General features: G+C 31.2%; 1 protein-coding gene across 1 annotated transcript; it reads right to left on the reverse strand.

The window, feature by feature from the left end:
* Positions 1-150: 150 nt before the first annotated feature.
* LOC145313987 (uncharacterized) lies at positions 151-14,843 on the reverse strand. Its single transcript, XM_080153655.1, has 31 exons — positions 14,719-14,843; positions 14,117-14,202; positions 13,231-13,317; positions 12,726-12,828; positions 12,034-12,210; positions 11,522-11,604; positions 9,895-9,934; positions 9,619-9,707; positions 9,194-9,303; positions 8,257-8,308; positions 7,767-7,892; positions 7,457-7,503; positions 7,118-7,274; positions 6,543-6,947; positions 5,397-5,557; positions 5,135-5,217; positions 5,032-5,059; positions 4,861-4,952; positions 4,665-4,722; positions 4,361-4,538; positions 3,997-4,157; positions 3,542-3,594; positions 3,076-3,207; positions 2,727-2,940; positions 2,262-2,438; positions 2,054-2,156; positions 1,941-1,979; positions 1,625-1,720; positions 1,374-1,552; positions 1,149-1,295; positions 151-788 (listed from the first exon to the last, which is right to left on the reverse strand). Exons 1-31 carry the CDS (start codon positions 14,833-14,835, stop codon positions 568-570), a joined length of 3,801 nt encoding a protein of 1,266 aa, XP_080009781.1. The 5' UTR covers positions 14,836-14,843; the 3' UTR covers positions 151-567.
* Between the last annotated feature and the right edge of the window lie 959 nt (positions 14,844-15,802).

Consider the following 15,802-nt stretch of genomic DNA (forward strand, 5'->3'; position numbering starts at 1 on the left):
TTCCGGCCATTATTTTTTTAATGGAAAATCATAAAAAAAGAGGTTTTCCATTTACAAAATGATTTTTATTTGGTTATAAAATTTACTTTATTCTAATCAACATGTATTGTAAATTATTAATATCATGAAAACAACTTTGCAAAAATCAAACCCAATAAAATCATTCTTATTAAACAATACATTCATACAATTTTAATACAAAAAATGCTCTATTCTATTTCATGTATCACATAAAATTTGTTATGCCCTTATTGTATTACTTTAAACAATTATTTTAATTAATCAGTGTTGTTTACAGAAACTAGCAGCTATATCCTGAGCATCTAGGGGCTGTGTATTTGTAGTGGCAGAGAGGGACTATAAAGATAACCTAAAAAGTGCAAAACCTAAATCTTTAAATATAATAACCTAAAACCATTACAGGAATAGGAAGCACATAAAACAGAGAACCCAATATGTTCAGTAGTTATTAAGATCTTAAACTTCAGACTAAGAACCCTTACTACTTTATAAAAAAAAGATTATCCAATTCTAAACAAGAAAAGTTATAAAATTATACATTAGGAATCAAATAACAATCTCGCACTCATCCCACATGCTAACTTGTCCGCTACTTGGCACCTTGGTAGCTACTTCATGCTTTTTAATATCTTCATTTTCATATACATCATTCAGGATGTTATCCTCACTTACACTTAGTTGAGTAGTCATTACTTCTTCTTGGAAGTCAACTTTGGATGCTCTTTTTTCATTACTTGCTTCTTCAGTTTTGTTCTCAACAATGTCATCTAATCAATAGTAATTGTGCGCTTTATTAAATCATAGAAATAAAGCCAAAAATCATATTTTTCTCAATTTTTCTTGCATGCATGTCATTGCTTGATTAGAAAACACCAGCAAAAGCCATTGTGGGTGCATAGGATCTGCTTGCTTTCTTAGCTAAAGAAAATATTATTGAATAGGCTAAACAAAATTTATAGCAAAAAACACAAGTTCTATTTTCATATTTATGTACCCTTTGGTACACCCAATAGTTTACTGCTTGAGTATGGTTAATGGAAACTTCACAGAGAAATCATTATGCTTAAACCTTAAACTTGGAAGTAATTCAAATATTAAAAGGTATTATCAAAGCACATAAAAAATACCTGGAGTGCTGTTTGTTTTATCTTTTGTATTAACTTCATCAACATTTGAAACTTCAACAAATTGATCATCAATTTGAATTTCAGTTTCATCAAGTATTATAATCTCATCTTCTTTCAATGTGATTTCATTTAACTGCTCTGAGGAACCTAATACATAACAAAAAATTTGTTGTATAATCTTAATTGTATTCTTAACATTTTGGCTCAATTTTAAACAAGACTTACTACTACTGGCAGAAGAACTTGATTTTTCAGAAGCCTTCAAATTTGAATGAATTGTTTTTTCAATGTACTTTTCTTTTTCATCTTCATCAGTGAAGTAGTTAGAAGAAGCATCAAGGGGTTTCTCTACAGAGGGTTCTTTTATGTCAAATTCATGAATATCATCATCTACACTGTAACATCTATAAAAAAACAAAGCTTAAATAGATGTTAAAAAAATTTATTTACTTCAAAACTAAAAGTTATAAACAAACCTGACATAAGATGTTGGTCCTTGTACATCTTCTTCTATAACCTTAACACTACTTGAGCTTGACAAAGTTGTGTCCGGATACTTTGTTTCATTATTTCTTTTAAAAATTTTAAATAATTAGCAAATCTTTCTTTTTTTTAGCAGTTATAAAATATGATTATAATATATCATTTCTTCCTTGATAATTTTTTGTTAATCTTTTCTTTTAATCATCTTGATCTTAGCAACACAAATATGATTATAAATATTTCTAGCTTTTCTATTCTTTTTCAACATTAATGCTGTAATTAGTTCACCTTGTGTTAGACATAGTTTACCTGTTGTGTGTAACAAAAAGCTCTTCTCCTGTATAATGTCTAAAAAAAAGTTTAAAGTTTGTATAGATTAAATCTGATACTCTGATTATCATTTACTAAACCACTATATATACCTGTTAAGTGCCAAAGATTCAAATAGATTTGATCCTTGGGACAGAGTTGCCAGCATATTTATAATACTAGGAATGTTCTTATTGCTCTCATTACTACCCCAACCTAGAAACATTAGAAACTATTTGTATGCATAAAAATGTAAGACTGTTGAAAAATAATCCAATGAAAAGTGTACTAAATCACTTGTTTTAACAATTTTAGGTCTACCTGAACAGAGTAGCATTTCAGAAGAATCATTAGCCTCAATATAAGAAGTAAAATTGTCCTGCTTCTTAGATAAAGGTAGAGGCTTAGTCTGAGTTAAAAGGTACAGAACACTTGAAACAAAGCTGAGTCCTAGCTTGTGCAGCAAATCTTTTTCTGTCAAGCCACATGAAAGTTGACCTATAATAGAACAAAATATAGAAAATACTATGAAATAAGGAACATGCAAGAAAGGGAGGTGCCTCAGTTAAATTTACCCCTACTTTGGTGGTGCCGTGGGCACCTCCAACGGTTTAGGAGGGTGTAACTACCTCCCTCTAATAGATTTCAGAGGGGTAATTACCCCTCCAAGCAAATTTTACCATGCCATTTTACCCCACCTTCAAATTTCACCCCCCCCCCCCCAAAAAAAAAAAAGCTTGGATGTCCTTGTATGTAATAAAGCTTGATTTAGGTTTATATTTTTACCTTTCTTGAAATCTAATTTGGTTCCTCCAAAATCAACAGTGGTTGCCAACTTTTTAGAGCTTCCATGCAGCTTCAGTTCAAACTGTTGAACCTCATTATTTTTTCTTAGATTGAGGTAGGTGTATGAGCAGTGGCCAAAGTCTAAACTCTTCCTTTTTGATTTTACAAGGTGTGTCCAAGCACCTAGAACAAGACCAGTTTCTCCAAAACAATCCTGAATTAAAAGTAATAAGTTTGGAGAATTTTGTGTATGAACTCTTTTCTGGTTTCAATATCTGTCTGCCATGTCTTAACTGCTTTTTTTTTGCCCTTATTATACTTTTTTTATTAACATTTTTTAATTACATACCTTAATAACCATAGCTCTCCAAGCAATATCATCTAGATTATCACCAACTTTTCCCAACTTTTTCTTGTACTTCCTTACATAGTCTGTCCCCACTGTATGGGCAACTACTACCATTCTGTTATCAACAATAACCTAAGGAATAACGAAAACTTTCAAATTAATAATACAATAAATTGGTTGGCCTAATCTGACTGTATCACTCTTGGTACATTCCAATAAAGAATTAATTTCTGTTTGTACATCTATGAATCCACATCAGTTAACTCTAATCCTGTGAGAATAGTCATATAATTCTTAAACTATCCAAGAAGATTCCTATAATTGTATTCTGTTTTAGGTAATTTTGTGATTCATAGTGTAGGAAATTTTTGTTCAGACTTTAAAATATAGTGTTGATTGTGAGTTGGGTGTTATTTTACCAAATATTCAGGATGGTTGGAAGAAAACCGATAGTTATCATATATACCTGTACAACAGATAGAAGAAGATCCAGACAGTGAATAACTCTGATAGATATTTCTAAAATATATAGGATAGACAATATAAAAACATTAAATATAAATAACTTTATTTTATTCTATAAATACAAATTAAAAAGTAGGGATTATTAAATATTTAATACCTTCCCATATACTAGCTGCTATGCCCCTAGAGACCTTCAGTGGGACTTCAGTTGGGAGGGGCGAAGTCAACACTCCCCTTTATTGAAATTAAGTTTAAAAAAGGAACTGTAAAAAACTTTTTTTGTTTGGTCAATTTTTCAGGAGCGATTTCTCTTGAAAGGGGTGTGATACCCTACTCTAAAATGATGACAAACCTACTGAATGAGAAGAGCTACATTGTAAAGGAGAACCATAACGACTTAGCAGTTAGCAAGATCCTGTACAAACAGACATCCTGGTTCTTTTATAAATAAATTACCTGTTTCTCTTCCAGTCTTTTCTTGTATGATTGTATGAGTTGCCAGCCAGAGTGGCACTTCACTGTTAAGGTCTGGCAGATCATCCAGATTCATGGGTCCTAACACCTTACTCAAGTCTTTAGGATGAACGCATAAACATTCAAAGAGTCCTCTTTTGATACTGTTCAGAAAGATGTATGTTTCTTCCTATTTCATACCTCTTGAAGCAAAGAATCTAATCTACTCTGACTAATTTTAAGGAAAACTTAACAATGTTGAGTTTTTTTGTAGGAGATTAAGAGATTTTACTGAAGCATAGATTGAGGTGTTTGACAGCGCAATAAAGTATTTTCTTAAAGTAATCAATATTTATAACACACTTTCCTAAAGACTTTGTGGACAGGTTTCTCCAAGACTTTTCTTCCCTTTAGTATTGTCATTCTCATTTCTTTCTCAGCCCCAGAGAAGTAAAACTTGAGATTTGATATTCTTGACTCATTGATAAAATTGTAAGACTGGGATGGATGGATGATTTGAACAATATCTGAGCTTACTCTACTCCCTGAATATATAATTTTTAGTCAATTGAGAGAGTACTGTTCCATTTTTCTCAAAGCAACTTTCCTAGTAAAGTATTAAGCTTTGACAAAAATATTCTAGAAAATAGGTTGATAAAAAAATGAAATACCTATTGAAAGAAATGCTTGAATTTGGAATCCACAAACATCTTCAGGAAAATATAAATATCCTAGTAAAGGTAGCTTATCTTGATCAAAAGTTAAAAAATGAGTGTTTTAATTTCATTTAATTTGTTTTATTTCATCTTTAAAAATTCAGAGGTCTGCAACAAAAGAGTAAAATTGTTTTAAAATCATGATTAGCTTTCCTGGAACCAATGCCTTGTATTTCAAGATTTTCTTTTTATCCTTCACATCAACATCTGTTTCTTTCAGGTCTTCAATTCCAGGTAGTGTAACTATTTAAAAAATGGGTCATTAGTGTTTGATTTTTTAATTCAAAATAGTTTACAATATTCATATCTTCTATAAAAATACCTTTTTTTTCTTCTGAATTGCACATGTCCTAAAATAAAGTTTGATTTAAAATTTGATAAATTTACTTTCAGTGTTTATAAGACAGAAAGAAAATATAACTTGCCTTGAAGCTCAGTGTTATCTTAGTCTGTTCAATATCATATTTCTTGGGCACTTTCAATGTTATCTCCATTATCATTGAATAACCTATAATTGACAATCTTGTAACAATTATTCATCTATATTACAAATCAATTAAATGTTTACAATTGAGTAAATCTGCTGAATGATATGTGCTTTTCCTTTTTAGCATTTTAGGGATTTACAGTGATGTTACTTATTTCAAGGATACTTGATTAAGCTATGACAAATAAGTTTGAACTTACCTATGCCCTTAGAAAATGATGCTAGTTGTTGTGGAGAAAGACAAAGTAGTTCAGGGTTAAGGGATGAAGCATCCAAAGGTATCAAATGAATCACATGACTCCTGTACAGAACTTGTCCTGAAGGGACCTTGATGATATCATCCCTGGAACCATATAGGCCTCTGTTTAAACAATTTCATTTCATAGTACTAGCAGCTATGTCCTTAAATTCATCATTGGCATATACAGGGTGTCCCTCATAAACTGTTTTTTTTTTTAAACGCTTATTACTCCCTTAATATTTGAGCTATCTTAGTAAAATAAAAAGTATTTGGCAGCCTACTACTGACCATTTTATGGGGTAATGATGAAAAATCCACAAAATAAACAGGAAAAAATCTACAAGGTATTACATAAGAGGTTCAATTTATTGAATTTAGACTAACCTGCAAGAAATATTTGCTTTGTGAACTTTAGGATTAGTTAGGGTCCAAACGGCTGTTTGCTCAGACTTTCTAAGCACAAAAACAGAACAGGCTTGACATGGCATACCAGAAATTCGCAATATTCAAGAATCTAAAGTGTAATATAAGTGAACAATAAGTAAAAATAGGCATAATATTGATCTTCTTTGTTAATTTTTCATGAGAGCTCGCTTCAAATGCACACAAGAACCTGAAATATACCAGATTTTTTAATTATACTACAATGCCAGTTCTTAAAATGTATGTAGTAAGTCTTTGTGATCCACCGTTTGACCACCAGCTGCTTTTAAAGTTAACTAAGGCATATTTTTCTTGTGGATTAGTCTTATATTCACTAAAATCAGCCTGTTATGTATTACCTTGTAGATTTTTTTCTGTTATCTTTGCGGATTTTTCATTACTATATCATTAAATTGTCAGTAGTAGGCTGCCAAATACATTTTATTTTACTAAGCTAGCTCAAATATTAAGGGAGTAATAAGTGTTTTTAAAAAAAACAGTTTACGAGGGACACCCTGTATAATTGAGAGTAGCTAGATCAGTGTATATAAAATCAAGATCTATTTGTATGCTCAGATGGACTGACAGACATCCTGCTTTTTTTACAATTAACTTGATGATTTTTTATTGTTTTCAACTAAAGCAGTATAAATATTGTTAGAAATATCTCAATGAAATTTTCCTGTATGAAGGAAGACCAGCCATGCTGACTTGACTTCTATAATACTGTCTAGTACTTCCTGATCTGCTTCTTCTCATTCTTCTGTCTCTGTGCTCATCATCAGTCTTATCATGGCCACTGTAAACATTCCACTCCCTACCATCAACATCTTGAAATACGGGAGTAAATCTCGCCTCACTATGATACAAAGGACTAGTTGTGTTTCTACTAATAACCCTTCTGTGGTCAGTAATGCTGCTGTTGCTAGTAAATCTGCTCATGCTTGTATCTACTGATTTGTCTCTAACTCTATTCAGTTTTCTTATTTCATTTCCCAGATCTGGATACAGGGATGGCAGTGATTTTGTCAACTCTTTGAAATTACTTGTTGTACCCAGTTTGGTCTTTTGATTGTTGAACTTTGATCTGAAATTACATTATTACTTTTTTCTTATTGTAATTGTTAAGTAATCAAAGTTAAAAAAAAACTTATCAGAAGCAGTTTTTTTATCTATATGATCAAATAAGCCTGTTTCAATAGAGAGTAGCCTAATTAATGAACCTTCAATAACGAATAAAATAATATAAAATAATACTTGCGCCTAGAACCAAGAGTATGAAACTGTCTCTCTTTGGCAACATCCTTGAAACTATTTTGATTGCTTGTGAAACTAATTGGCAGTGAGTAGGAGGTGAGGAAAGTTTCTTCCCAGACATCTGATGTTTCTTCAGTCAGGTAAGCTAAATCATTTCCTGAAGAGATTAAGATTTTGAAATAAAAAACACAATTTATTTAAAGAGTCTAGAATACAATTACATGCTACTAATTTCTCCTAGGTTATAGCCTGGAAAATAGGGTTAAGTTATTGGAAAATATAATAATTTTTTATCCATTAATTTTAACCAAAGATAATTACAAAATAAAATTACTTAACCTGAGCTATTACAAGAACTAATAAACTTCAAGTCTGTTATATTCATCCTGTAAAATAAACTATTTTTAGTTTTCCTAGTTATCACATTCTTATCTAATGTAGATAATAAATGGTTTCTATTGCTGTTCTGTGCATCATATAAATAGTTAAATTTATGATATGTTTAGAAAAAACAAGTTTTTCATCATTTATGGAATTTGGTGTACACCACAAATAATTGTATTGGTTCATCAAAGGAAAACAATTGATAGTTGATTTATTGCTGTAACTTTTAGTCATCCTATAAGTCTTAATTAAATATTTGTCATACTTTTTAAAATCTTCTTGATAAATTTCTGGTTTAAGTTTGTGAACACTCCAAACAAGGTCCACATCATAATCTGGTACAAGTTTATTTTCAGGATATATTCTCTGTAATCCTAACAACATGGCATATCTAAACAAACAAATATACAACTATCAATTTTTACAAATGTTATGAGAATTTAACAACCTATGAAGAAAATATTTATTTTTCTATTTTTTGTGCTTGTATATCTCAAATATTAGGATATTTAGAAACAAGCATGAGCTTTAAGCTGAAATGTTTAAATTAAGATTCAAGTCATTTAAAACAAATTAAAAGAATACTGATTAAGCAAATCTGTGTATATGTCATAATTTTAGTTGATAAAAAAAGCTCTAGTAGTCCTTTTTTAGTTTTTAGTTATGTTCTAAAACCAATCAAGTTAAGTTAGAAAATATCAGTCTATGTGGTAGATTACATTTTGCATTTTTAAAAAAAAAAAATATCAAGTTACCTGAATATGCACTCGTCCAGTTTAGAATCAGACTCATGTAACAGAAAAGATGCCTTAAAATTATGTTTTTAATTTGTAATCATTTTGGAAAGAATTTAATAGTTATTTCTCAAATCGTATTATAAACGGCTTTCCGCGGATATGGAATGTAAAATTATGAGATTAAAACCAGTTTTTTTATCCTGTGCCTTTGGCACCTCGGGTTTAAATCTTATGATTGTACATTTTATATTTGTAGAAAGCTGGATATAATACGATGCTAGACATAGTTTTTTCGTATGGATTAGAACCGGTTCCTATCCACCGGATTTAAGTGAATACGAGAAATACTTTTCTTTTTTTAGATTTGTACTTGCTAAGCTATCGTGGACAAAAATGTAATGAATTTTAACATGCATAATAAAATGATGATAAGTAATTAAAACAGGATATATTGCATGTACAATAATACTGTTGATAAGATAATTATCTCTAATCAACAATGCAATTAGGATGTTATGCAAAATTTTACATTATAAATTAAAACTTTTACTAGGGTTTTATTAAAGTCTAGGAGAACAAGTGCCTGGATGGGTGGATATTCTGACTAAAATAGAATCTGACTATGAAAATATGTGGAATGTTATAGAGAGATTTAAATGTTTCACTTATTTTCTTGAGGTATTTTCCAGTATGGCTTCAAAACTGAATGATAACTGCTGGATTAGAACTGGTTCTCAGCCATACTGAAAAATTTTATCTAGCAAAACTGGTTTTATCATATAGTTTTTCATTTAAATATCCATGGAAAGCCTTCTATGATATGATGCTATAAATAACTATACTTGTATTAAACATTTATAAGGTATTTTAACCTTTTTTTAGTTTAAAGAGTTTTTAGCAAAGCATCAAACAGAAGTTGGTATTTCTGTTTAGGATGAATTAAAAACAAATTATTCCTTGTTGTCAACATGTAGCTTGGCAGCCATGACAAGATCAAACTCAAATCCAGTACTTTTCTCTATCTTCAATTTTCTAGCAGTTCCCAGTGTAGGTTTAGGATGTACTCTAACAAACACAAAATCATCACACTTCACATCTCTAACAATGTAGCCAATCTCAAATTTACTAAAGGTGCCTTCACTACAATTTGCATGAATGAACATTACAAGTTAAAGCATAGATAGATGATCAAACAATTTTCAAAATCCTATTAACCTCTTTGTTATCCATGAATATTTTAAAAAAAATAAAACAACATGTCTCATTGAAATCTTTTTTATAAAAGAATTTGAATTTACATTCATTGTATGTCTATTCCTAAACTAAAAAAAGTTCATCCATAGATTGAATTTAAATATCAATTTAATGATTAGGGTGTCCCTGTTTGCATAGCTGAAGTTCTTGTAAGGTAAGGTGGTTAGGGAGTCCCAAATATGCTGTGTAAATCCAACAGAAACTGGTGGACTGTCCTAAGAAAAGCAAAAAAAATAAAACCAAAGCAAACTTTTAAAAAATGGCAGGAATTGGCCTTTTCTAGCTATTTTAAGTGAAACAATTTTTTGTACTAAAAATCATAGCAAAGTTAGCAAAAACATCATATGATTTTTTGTACATTGATTTAGAAATTTATATTCAAAAATATGTATAAAATGATACCTTGTTTGCAAAGTGTAAGTTCCCAGAAGAATGCATAACTCTAATGTACAAAAATACATATTTTTTAATACTTAATTTATTTATGGTATTTCCAAATTTCAAATATATAAGCGAATTCAAACTATTATTCATAGTTTTGACCAATTTAGGTTTTGAAAAAGAGTATTGAGATCTTTTGAGTCATCTGTAACCTTATTACATAATGGACCATAAGACCGTAAACATAGCCTTTGTCAGATTAATCGATTCAAGGAGTTCAATAGCCAAAAACCTTTCTTTGACCATTACTGAACTTCCCAGAAAATTAACAATCGTATACACAAACAACTTTATATTGAATCAAGAATCTTTATTAACTTTTAGTTACGTCAGTATTCTTATGGTTTTTAGAATTTCATGGAAAAAGGATTGATTCTAAGAAATTTAAATTTTACAAATATTATTATGACTTTTATATGAATAATTCAATTCTTCTAAGTGATGCAAAATGCATGAACTATTTTAAATTTTAAATTTTCTAAAATGGTTAGATTTGGTATTATACGGGTTATAATCAATAGTAATTTATATGGCAATAAATTTGGACTGAAGTGGTAAGTAAATAAATTCTTACAACAATTCTTTTTCCAATATTTTATTACTAGCGGCTACGCCCCTAGAGGCCTCTAGGGGCACTTGAGAGTCGAATTTTATAACCCAATTTTATTATTTTAGATTTAAAAAGAAAAAGTAAAAAAAAATTTGGGGGAGATTTTTTTTTTTGGGGGGGGGGGTGCCGGTGCCCCCCCCGCCATTTTTTATTTAAGTTTAAAAAAAATTTAAACAAAATTTTTTTGGGGGGGGGGAATTTTTTTCTAGGGGCGATTTCTCTTGGGAGGGTGGTGGTACCCTCCCCCAAAATAGTTATAAACCTTCCCGGGACCTATGAGAAGCTACCCTGTTAAGGAGAACCCGATCGGTTCAGTAGTTAGCAAGATCCTTCGGTACAAACACACAAACACACAGACATCCTGTTACTTTAGTATAAGGATAAAAGTTGTACTTTTGTTTTGGATTAAGGGACTAAGAGAAATTATCTTATATTCCTTTTATGAAAATACCTTTATCCCTACATAAAACCTGAATATTATTATATGCAATTTTTTACTAATTACGTCATGGACGAGAAGTTTTAACATTCCAAGTTGTTCAAATTAGTAGATAATGCATATTATTGATATATTTACTACTAGCGGCTTCGCCCCTAGAGGTCTCTTGTGGCACTTGAGTCAGGATGAAGCCTACGCATCCAACTTTAAATTTTAGTTTAAAAAGAAAAAGTAAAAAAAAATATTTTGGGGAGGGGGGAGGCATTTTTTTCTCTTATGATTGTGGTGGTACCTATTCCCAAAATAGCTATAAACCTTTCCAGGACCTATGAGAAGCCACACTGTAATGGATAACACTATCGGTTCAGTGGTTAGCTACATCCTTCGGTACACACAGACAGACATACACAGATCCTGTTACTTTTGTAAAGGATTTAAAAGTATTTGATAAGGCAGAATAAAAAATAATATACATATAGTTAAGTTAAAACTGCACGTTAATGACTGTTAATTAAAATTTAAGATTAAATATATTTTTCCTGATTTCTGAAATATCTGATTTATAGACAGTGGCAATGTTGAACTTGTAGTCTGATCTGACCGCTACTCCATTGCTGATTTCCTAAAATTTATATCATGTGTCATAATTTTATTAGGGAGAGAGAAGACATTGGACTGAAAAGTACACTGGTCCCCAAAGTTTAACAAACCCCTTCTCTTTGGTTTGTATTAAATCTAGTTATGGCTGTGCAAAATAGCAGTATCCAAACTTCTCTACAGAAAGATCAATATATATGGCATATATGCTATAGAGAGAGGGATAAAGGCTGTTTAGTACACTAGTCCACATTTATTTATTAAAATGTTTTCTTATCCGTTGGCTTTGGAAACTTTCATGAACAATGATTGGTTGGTTTATTTAGTTGAAACTTTTCAACCACTAATTTAAATCTACAGAAAGCGTAATTTTATGTATCATCATAAGGGATCATCAATTCATCAGCCATTGTCTTATCCCTTTAGATCCCTGCATATTTTTATTTAGTATTACCTTATTTTGATTATTGTATCTCTCTATAGTTGTACTTTCATTATTAATTTTGATATCAGTATCATCATTAACATCAATATTGTTATTTATATTGATAATATAATCATAAGGTTCTTCTGTAAACATCTTCCAGGCTTCTTTAGTTTTCTCCAATAGCTCTGCATTTTTTATGTTTTCCTAGAATATGTATTAATAATAATTTTTGGCGTTTGCCCTTAAAGTGCCAAGTCGAGCACAGAATTTATTTTGAAACAAATTGAAAATAAGGGGGTTAGGTTAGGGTTTGGTGTCTGTGTTATAATTAAGGTCGATCGAAGACTTACATCTACAAATGAAAGACCTTAAACCCAGGAATAAGGTAAAAAACAAGCGAAATAAATCTAAAATAATTTTTGGGGGGGCAAATGGAGAGGTCTTCAATTTTACGATGTGTTGCCCCCCAACGACAGCTGAAAAACAAGTATAGGTTTCGTTATTTTTTCCGAATTAATTTCGTTATTCGTATAAGCTGCCTTAAACCATCCCGGAATCTATGTGAGGCTTCCGTAAAATGGAGAACTCAATCGCTTCAGTAGTAATGGAAATCCTAAGCTACAGACAAAAAAAAATTCTACTATCTTGTGTAATATCTTGCATGTTTATAAAAACCAAATAGACACACATCAAACTTCTTTATTATGCATAAAATTTACCTCTAGAACTGTAAAATCATAGTTGATTGTTCTTCCAAGTACTGAGTATTCTAATTCCTCTTTATATTTATCAGGATGTAACATATGCACATACCAAACATATCTAAAAATTAGGTTAGGTTATATTGAGTTAACTTAGGGCACCGCAGGATAACTGAGTTAAAAAAAAAACTTTAGCATAGATGCAAAAAGTAACAAGGTTTATTGATAAAATTGTCGATCTTAATTGCAAAATCTAATTACAGTCAATTATCGCATCGTTTCTTATACAGCTTTCCGCGGATTCTAGATAAAAAATTATAAAATTAAAACACGTTTTGTCAGACCTGCGGGGCCGAAGGTCTGGGCTTACAAAACTAGTATTAGTATTATGACTATTATTTCAATATTCGTGAAAGCAATACGATGCTTTACATGTTTTTTCGGTATGGCTCTGAGCCGGTTCTAATCCAGCGGATATTAATTGGTTTCGAAGCCATACTGGAAATTAAATTTCTCAAATTACCTGATATCATCAGGGGGAATAAAATTCAGATCATCTTCAAAACCTTTGGAATTTTCTTTCAGAAACGGAATCCAAATCTTCTCATATCTGGAAAAGAAAAGAAATTATTTCAAAGCGGACACCTCCATTACGATAATAATCTTTCATGAGGTGTGTAACATCTCTAAAAGTATCCGCTTTCCTCACTGACTGACTAATACCTTTTAACAGGAAAGTTAGAATTTATGCTATTAGAGTTTATGTTGCTAGAGTGCCCTTTGATTGAAATCTTTTATGATATTCGAGTATCTATAATACAAAGTAGAATGATGTCTGTCCGTCCGTCCGTTCGTCTGTCTGTCCCTCTGTCCCTTAAGATCTCGGTAACCACTGAACCGATCGGATTCTACTCTTCAGGGAATATACCTGATGGTCCTGTGGTGGTTTTAGGCTATTTTCTTGGGGGTTGGACACCCCCAACCCCTAAAAAAACAAAAAATCCTTCCCCAATTTCGATACTCATATCATTTTTTTTTATAGGCACGTACCTAATGTTTTTTTTTAATTACCTCTTGGGGGAAAGCCCCTAGAGACAAGGGGTGAAGCCGCTAGTATCCTTATATATTAGTAACAGGATGTATATCTGTCTGTCTGTATGGTTGTACCGAAGAATCTCGCTAACCACTGAACCGACTTTGTTCTCCCTTATAACGTTGCTACGTAGCTTCTCATAGGTCCTGTGAAGGTAATAGTTTAGATAAAAGAGTTGCAATAACTCATGATCAACATGCGAATTAGTCGTCTTATTTTAAAAGATTTAAATTACCTTATCTTCTAAAATTGATAAAAGATAATCGTATTCAGATGAATCAACAGCATTTAATAATAGAGCGCTCATATTATTTACCTATGAACTGCAGATTGAAAAAACTCGTCTGTTACTGGAAAAGTGTTGACAATTTCATCAAAATATTTCAGGTAATTTCGGATATTCTGTAGTTTCAAACATAAATTATTTCAACCAAAGAATTGTTATCCATTATCTAAGCATTTATCATCCTCATATAAAAGTAACAGGATGTCTGTGTTCTTTTTTAATTAAGAACCTTGCTAAGCACTGAAATGTAACTTCTCAGAGGTAATGGGAGGGTTTATAATTTTTAGAATCATATAAAATGAACTCTCCCCACCCCAGAATGTTTCTAAATTTTTCCTTTTAAAACTAAAATTGAAAGTGTTTGGGGGAGGCGGTGGTCAACCTCCCTTCCATACCCTCATGTGCCCCTAGAGGCCTCTAGGGGGTATTGCTGCTAGTATTCACTACAGCAGTAAGTTTTTCAGTTAAGATCTTGCTGACCAATATACTGACTGAGTTCAACATTTTAGGAAATCTTCAAATATTAATTTTATGACACACATAACAAATAATGATAATAACAGTTCCCAGAAAGGTCTTATTATCAAATTAAAGTCTCAGCTATATATTTTTCTATTTATGTTTGAACTGTCCTGTGGTGTAACAGACTTGCCAACAATATGATAATTATTCCTGACAATATCCAGGTGGGCAGCCTTCACCTCTGGACCCACCAGGTCCTGGTAGTACATGCGAAGGTCAGAGGCCATAATCAAATCATTCTGAAAAAAAAAACTTTGATAAAACTTAATACCTAATAAAAATGGAAATGATAGTCAAAATTAAAATCAGTGAAATAATTTCTGTAATAAATGGAGTATGGATGACAGTAAAAAGTTTGGTCGAAGATTCCTTGCACCAATACCCTCTCTTTGAATGTTGGATATCTGCTCACTTTTATTGAAATTGTTTGCTTCGCAACTTATGTATGTTGTCATCCTTGTTTCTTCAGCTTATTGTTTTGAAATTATATGTTCTCTCTAAGCTAAAATGTATCGAAATCATTATTTTATCGGTTCTAGTGATATTCGGTATCCTTTTGCATAAATAGTTGGTTTTCTATCATATTCAAATTATGCAAAAACAAAAACAAACTATAATTCCAATAAATATTAAAATCAGCCTACGTTAAACTTCTAAAATAGGCATTAAAAATAATAAAAATATTCATTTATTGTTAAACTATGCAACCATAATAATAGAAATTCATTGAAATTATGCAAATTTTCAGAGTCATTTCCCGTTCCTTACTAAGATTATATCAAAAACAATTTACTAAAAAATTAAAAGTTTATACTGTGCACTTCTGTACTGTTTGTCATGTTTATTTGTTGTGGCATAAGATTACTAAAATATTCGGTACCATATTTATAGTCACGCAGTGAGGAAAGGAACATTGGACTTTATATTACAATAGTCCCCAAAGTTTTGTAATAACGTTTTCTTATTCGTTGGCTCAACACCTTTGGGGTTGATTTTTTGGTTCATTAATTAAGATGGATGTCCAAACTAACTGTAATCTACAGAAGGGGTAATTTTGTATATTATCATGGGGTATGTACTGTACATCAATTAATCGGCCATTGTCTTATCCCTTTAGATTCCTGATAGTCACATAAGACAACCCGCGACCTAGGCTTAACACGTAGTCGTCGTTGGGTAGGTGATGAGTTCGAA

This window comes from Acartia tonsa, chromosome 3 (genome assembly GCF_053477335.1).
Source record: "Acartia tonsa isolate MP-2025a chromosome 3, ASM5347733v1, whole genome shotgun sequence".
In the NCBI taxonomy this organism is placed as follows: domain Eukaryota; kingdom Metazoa; phylum Arthropoda; class Copepoda; order Calanoida; family Acartiidae; genus Acartia; species Acartia tonsa.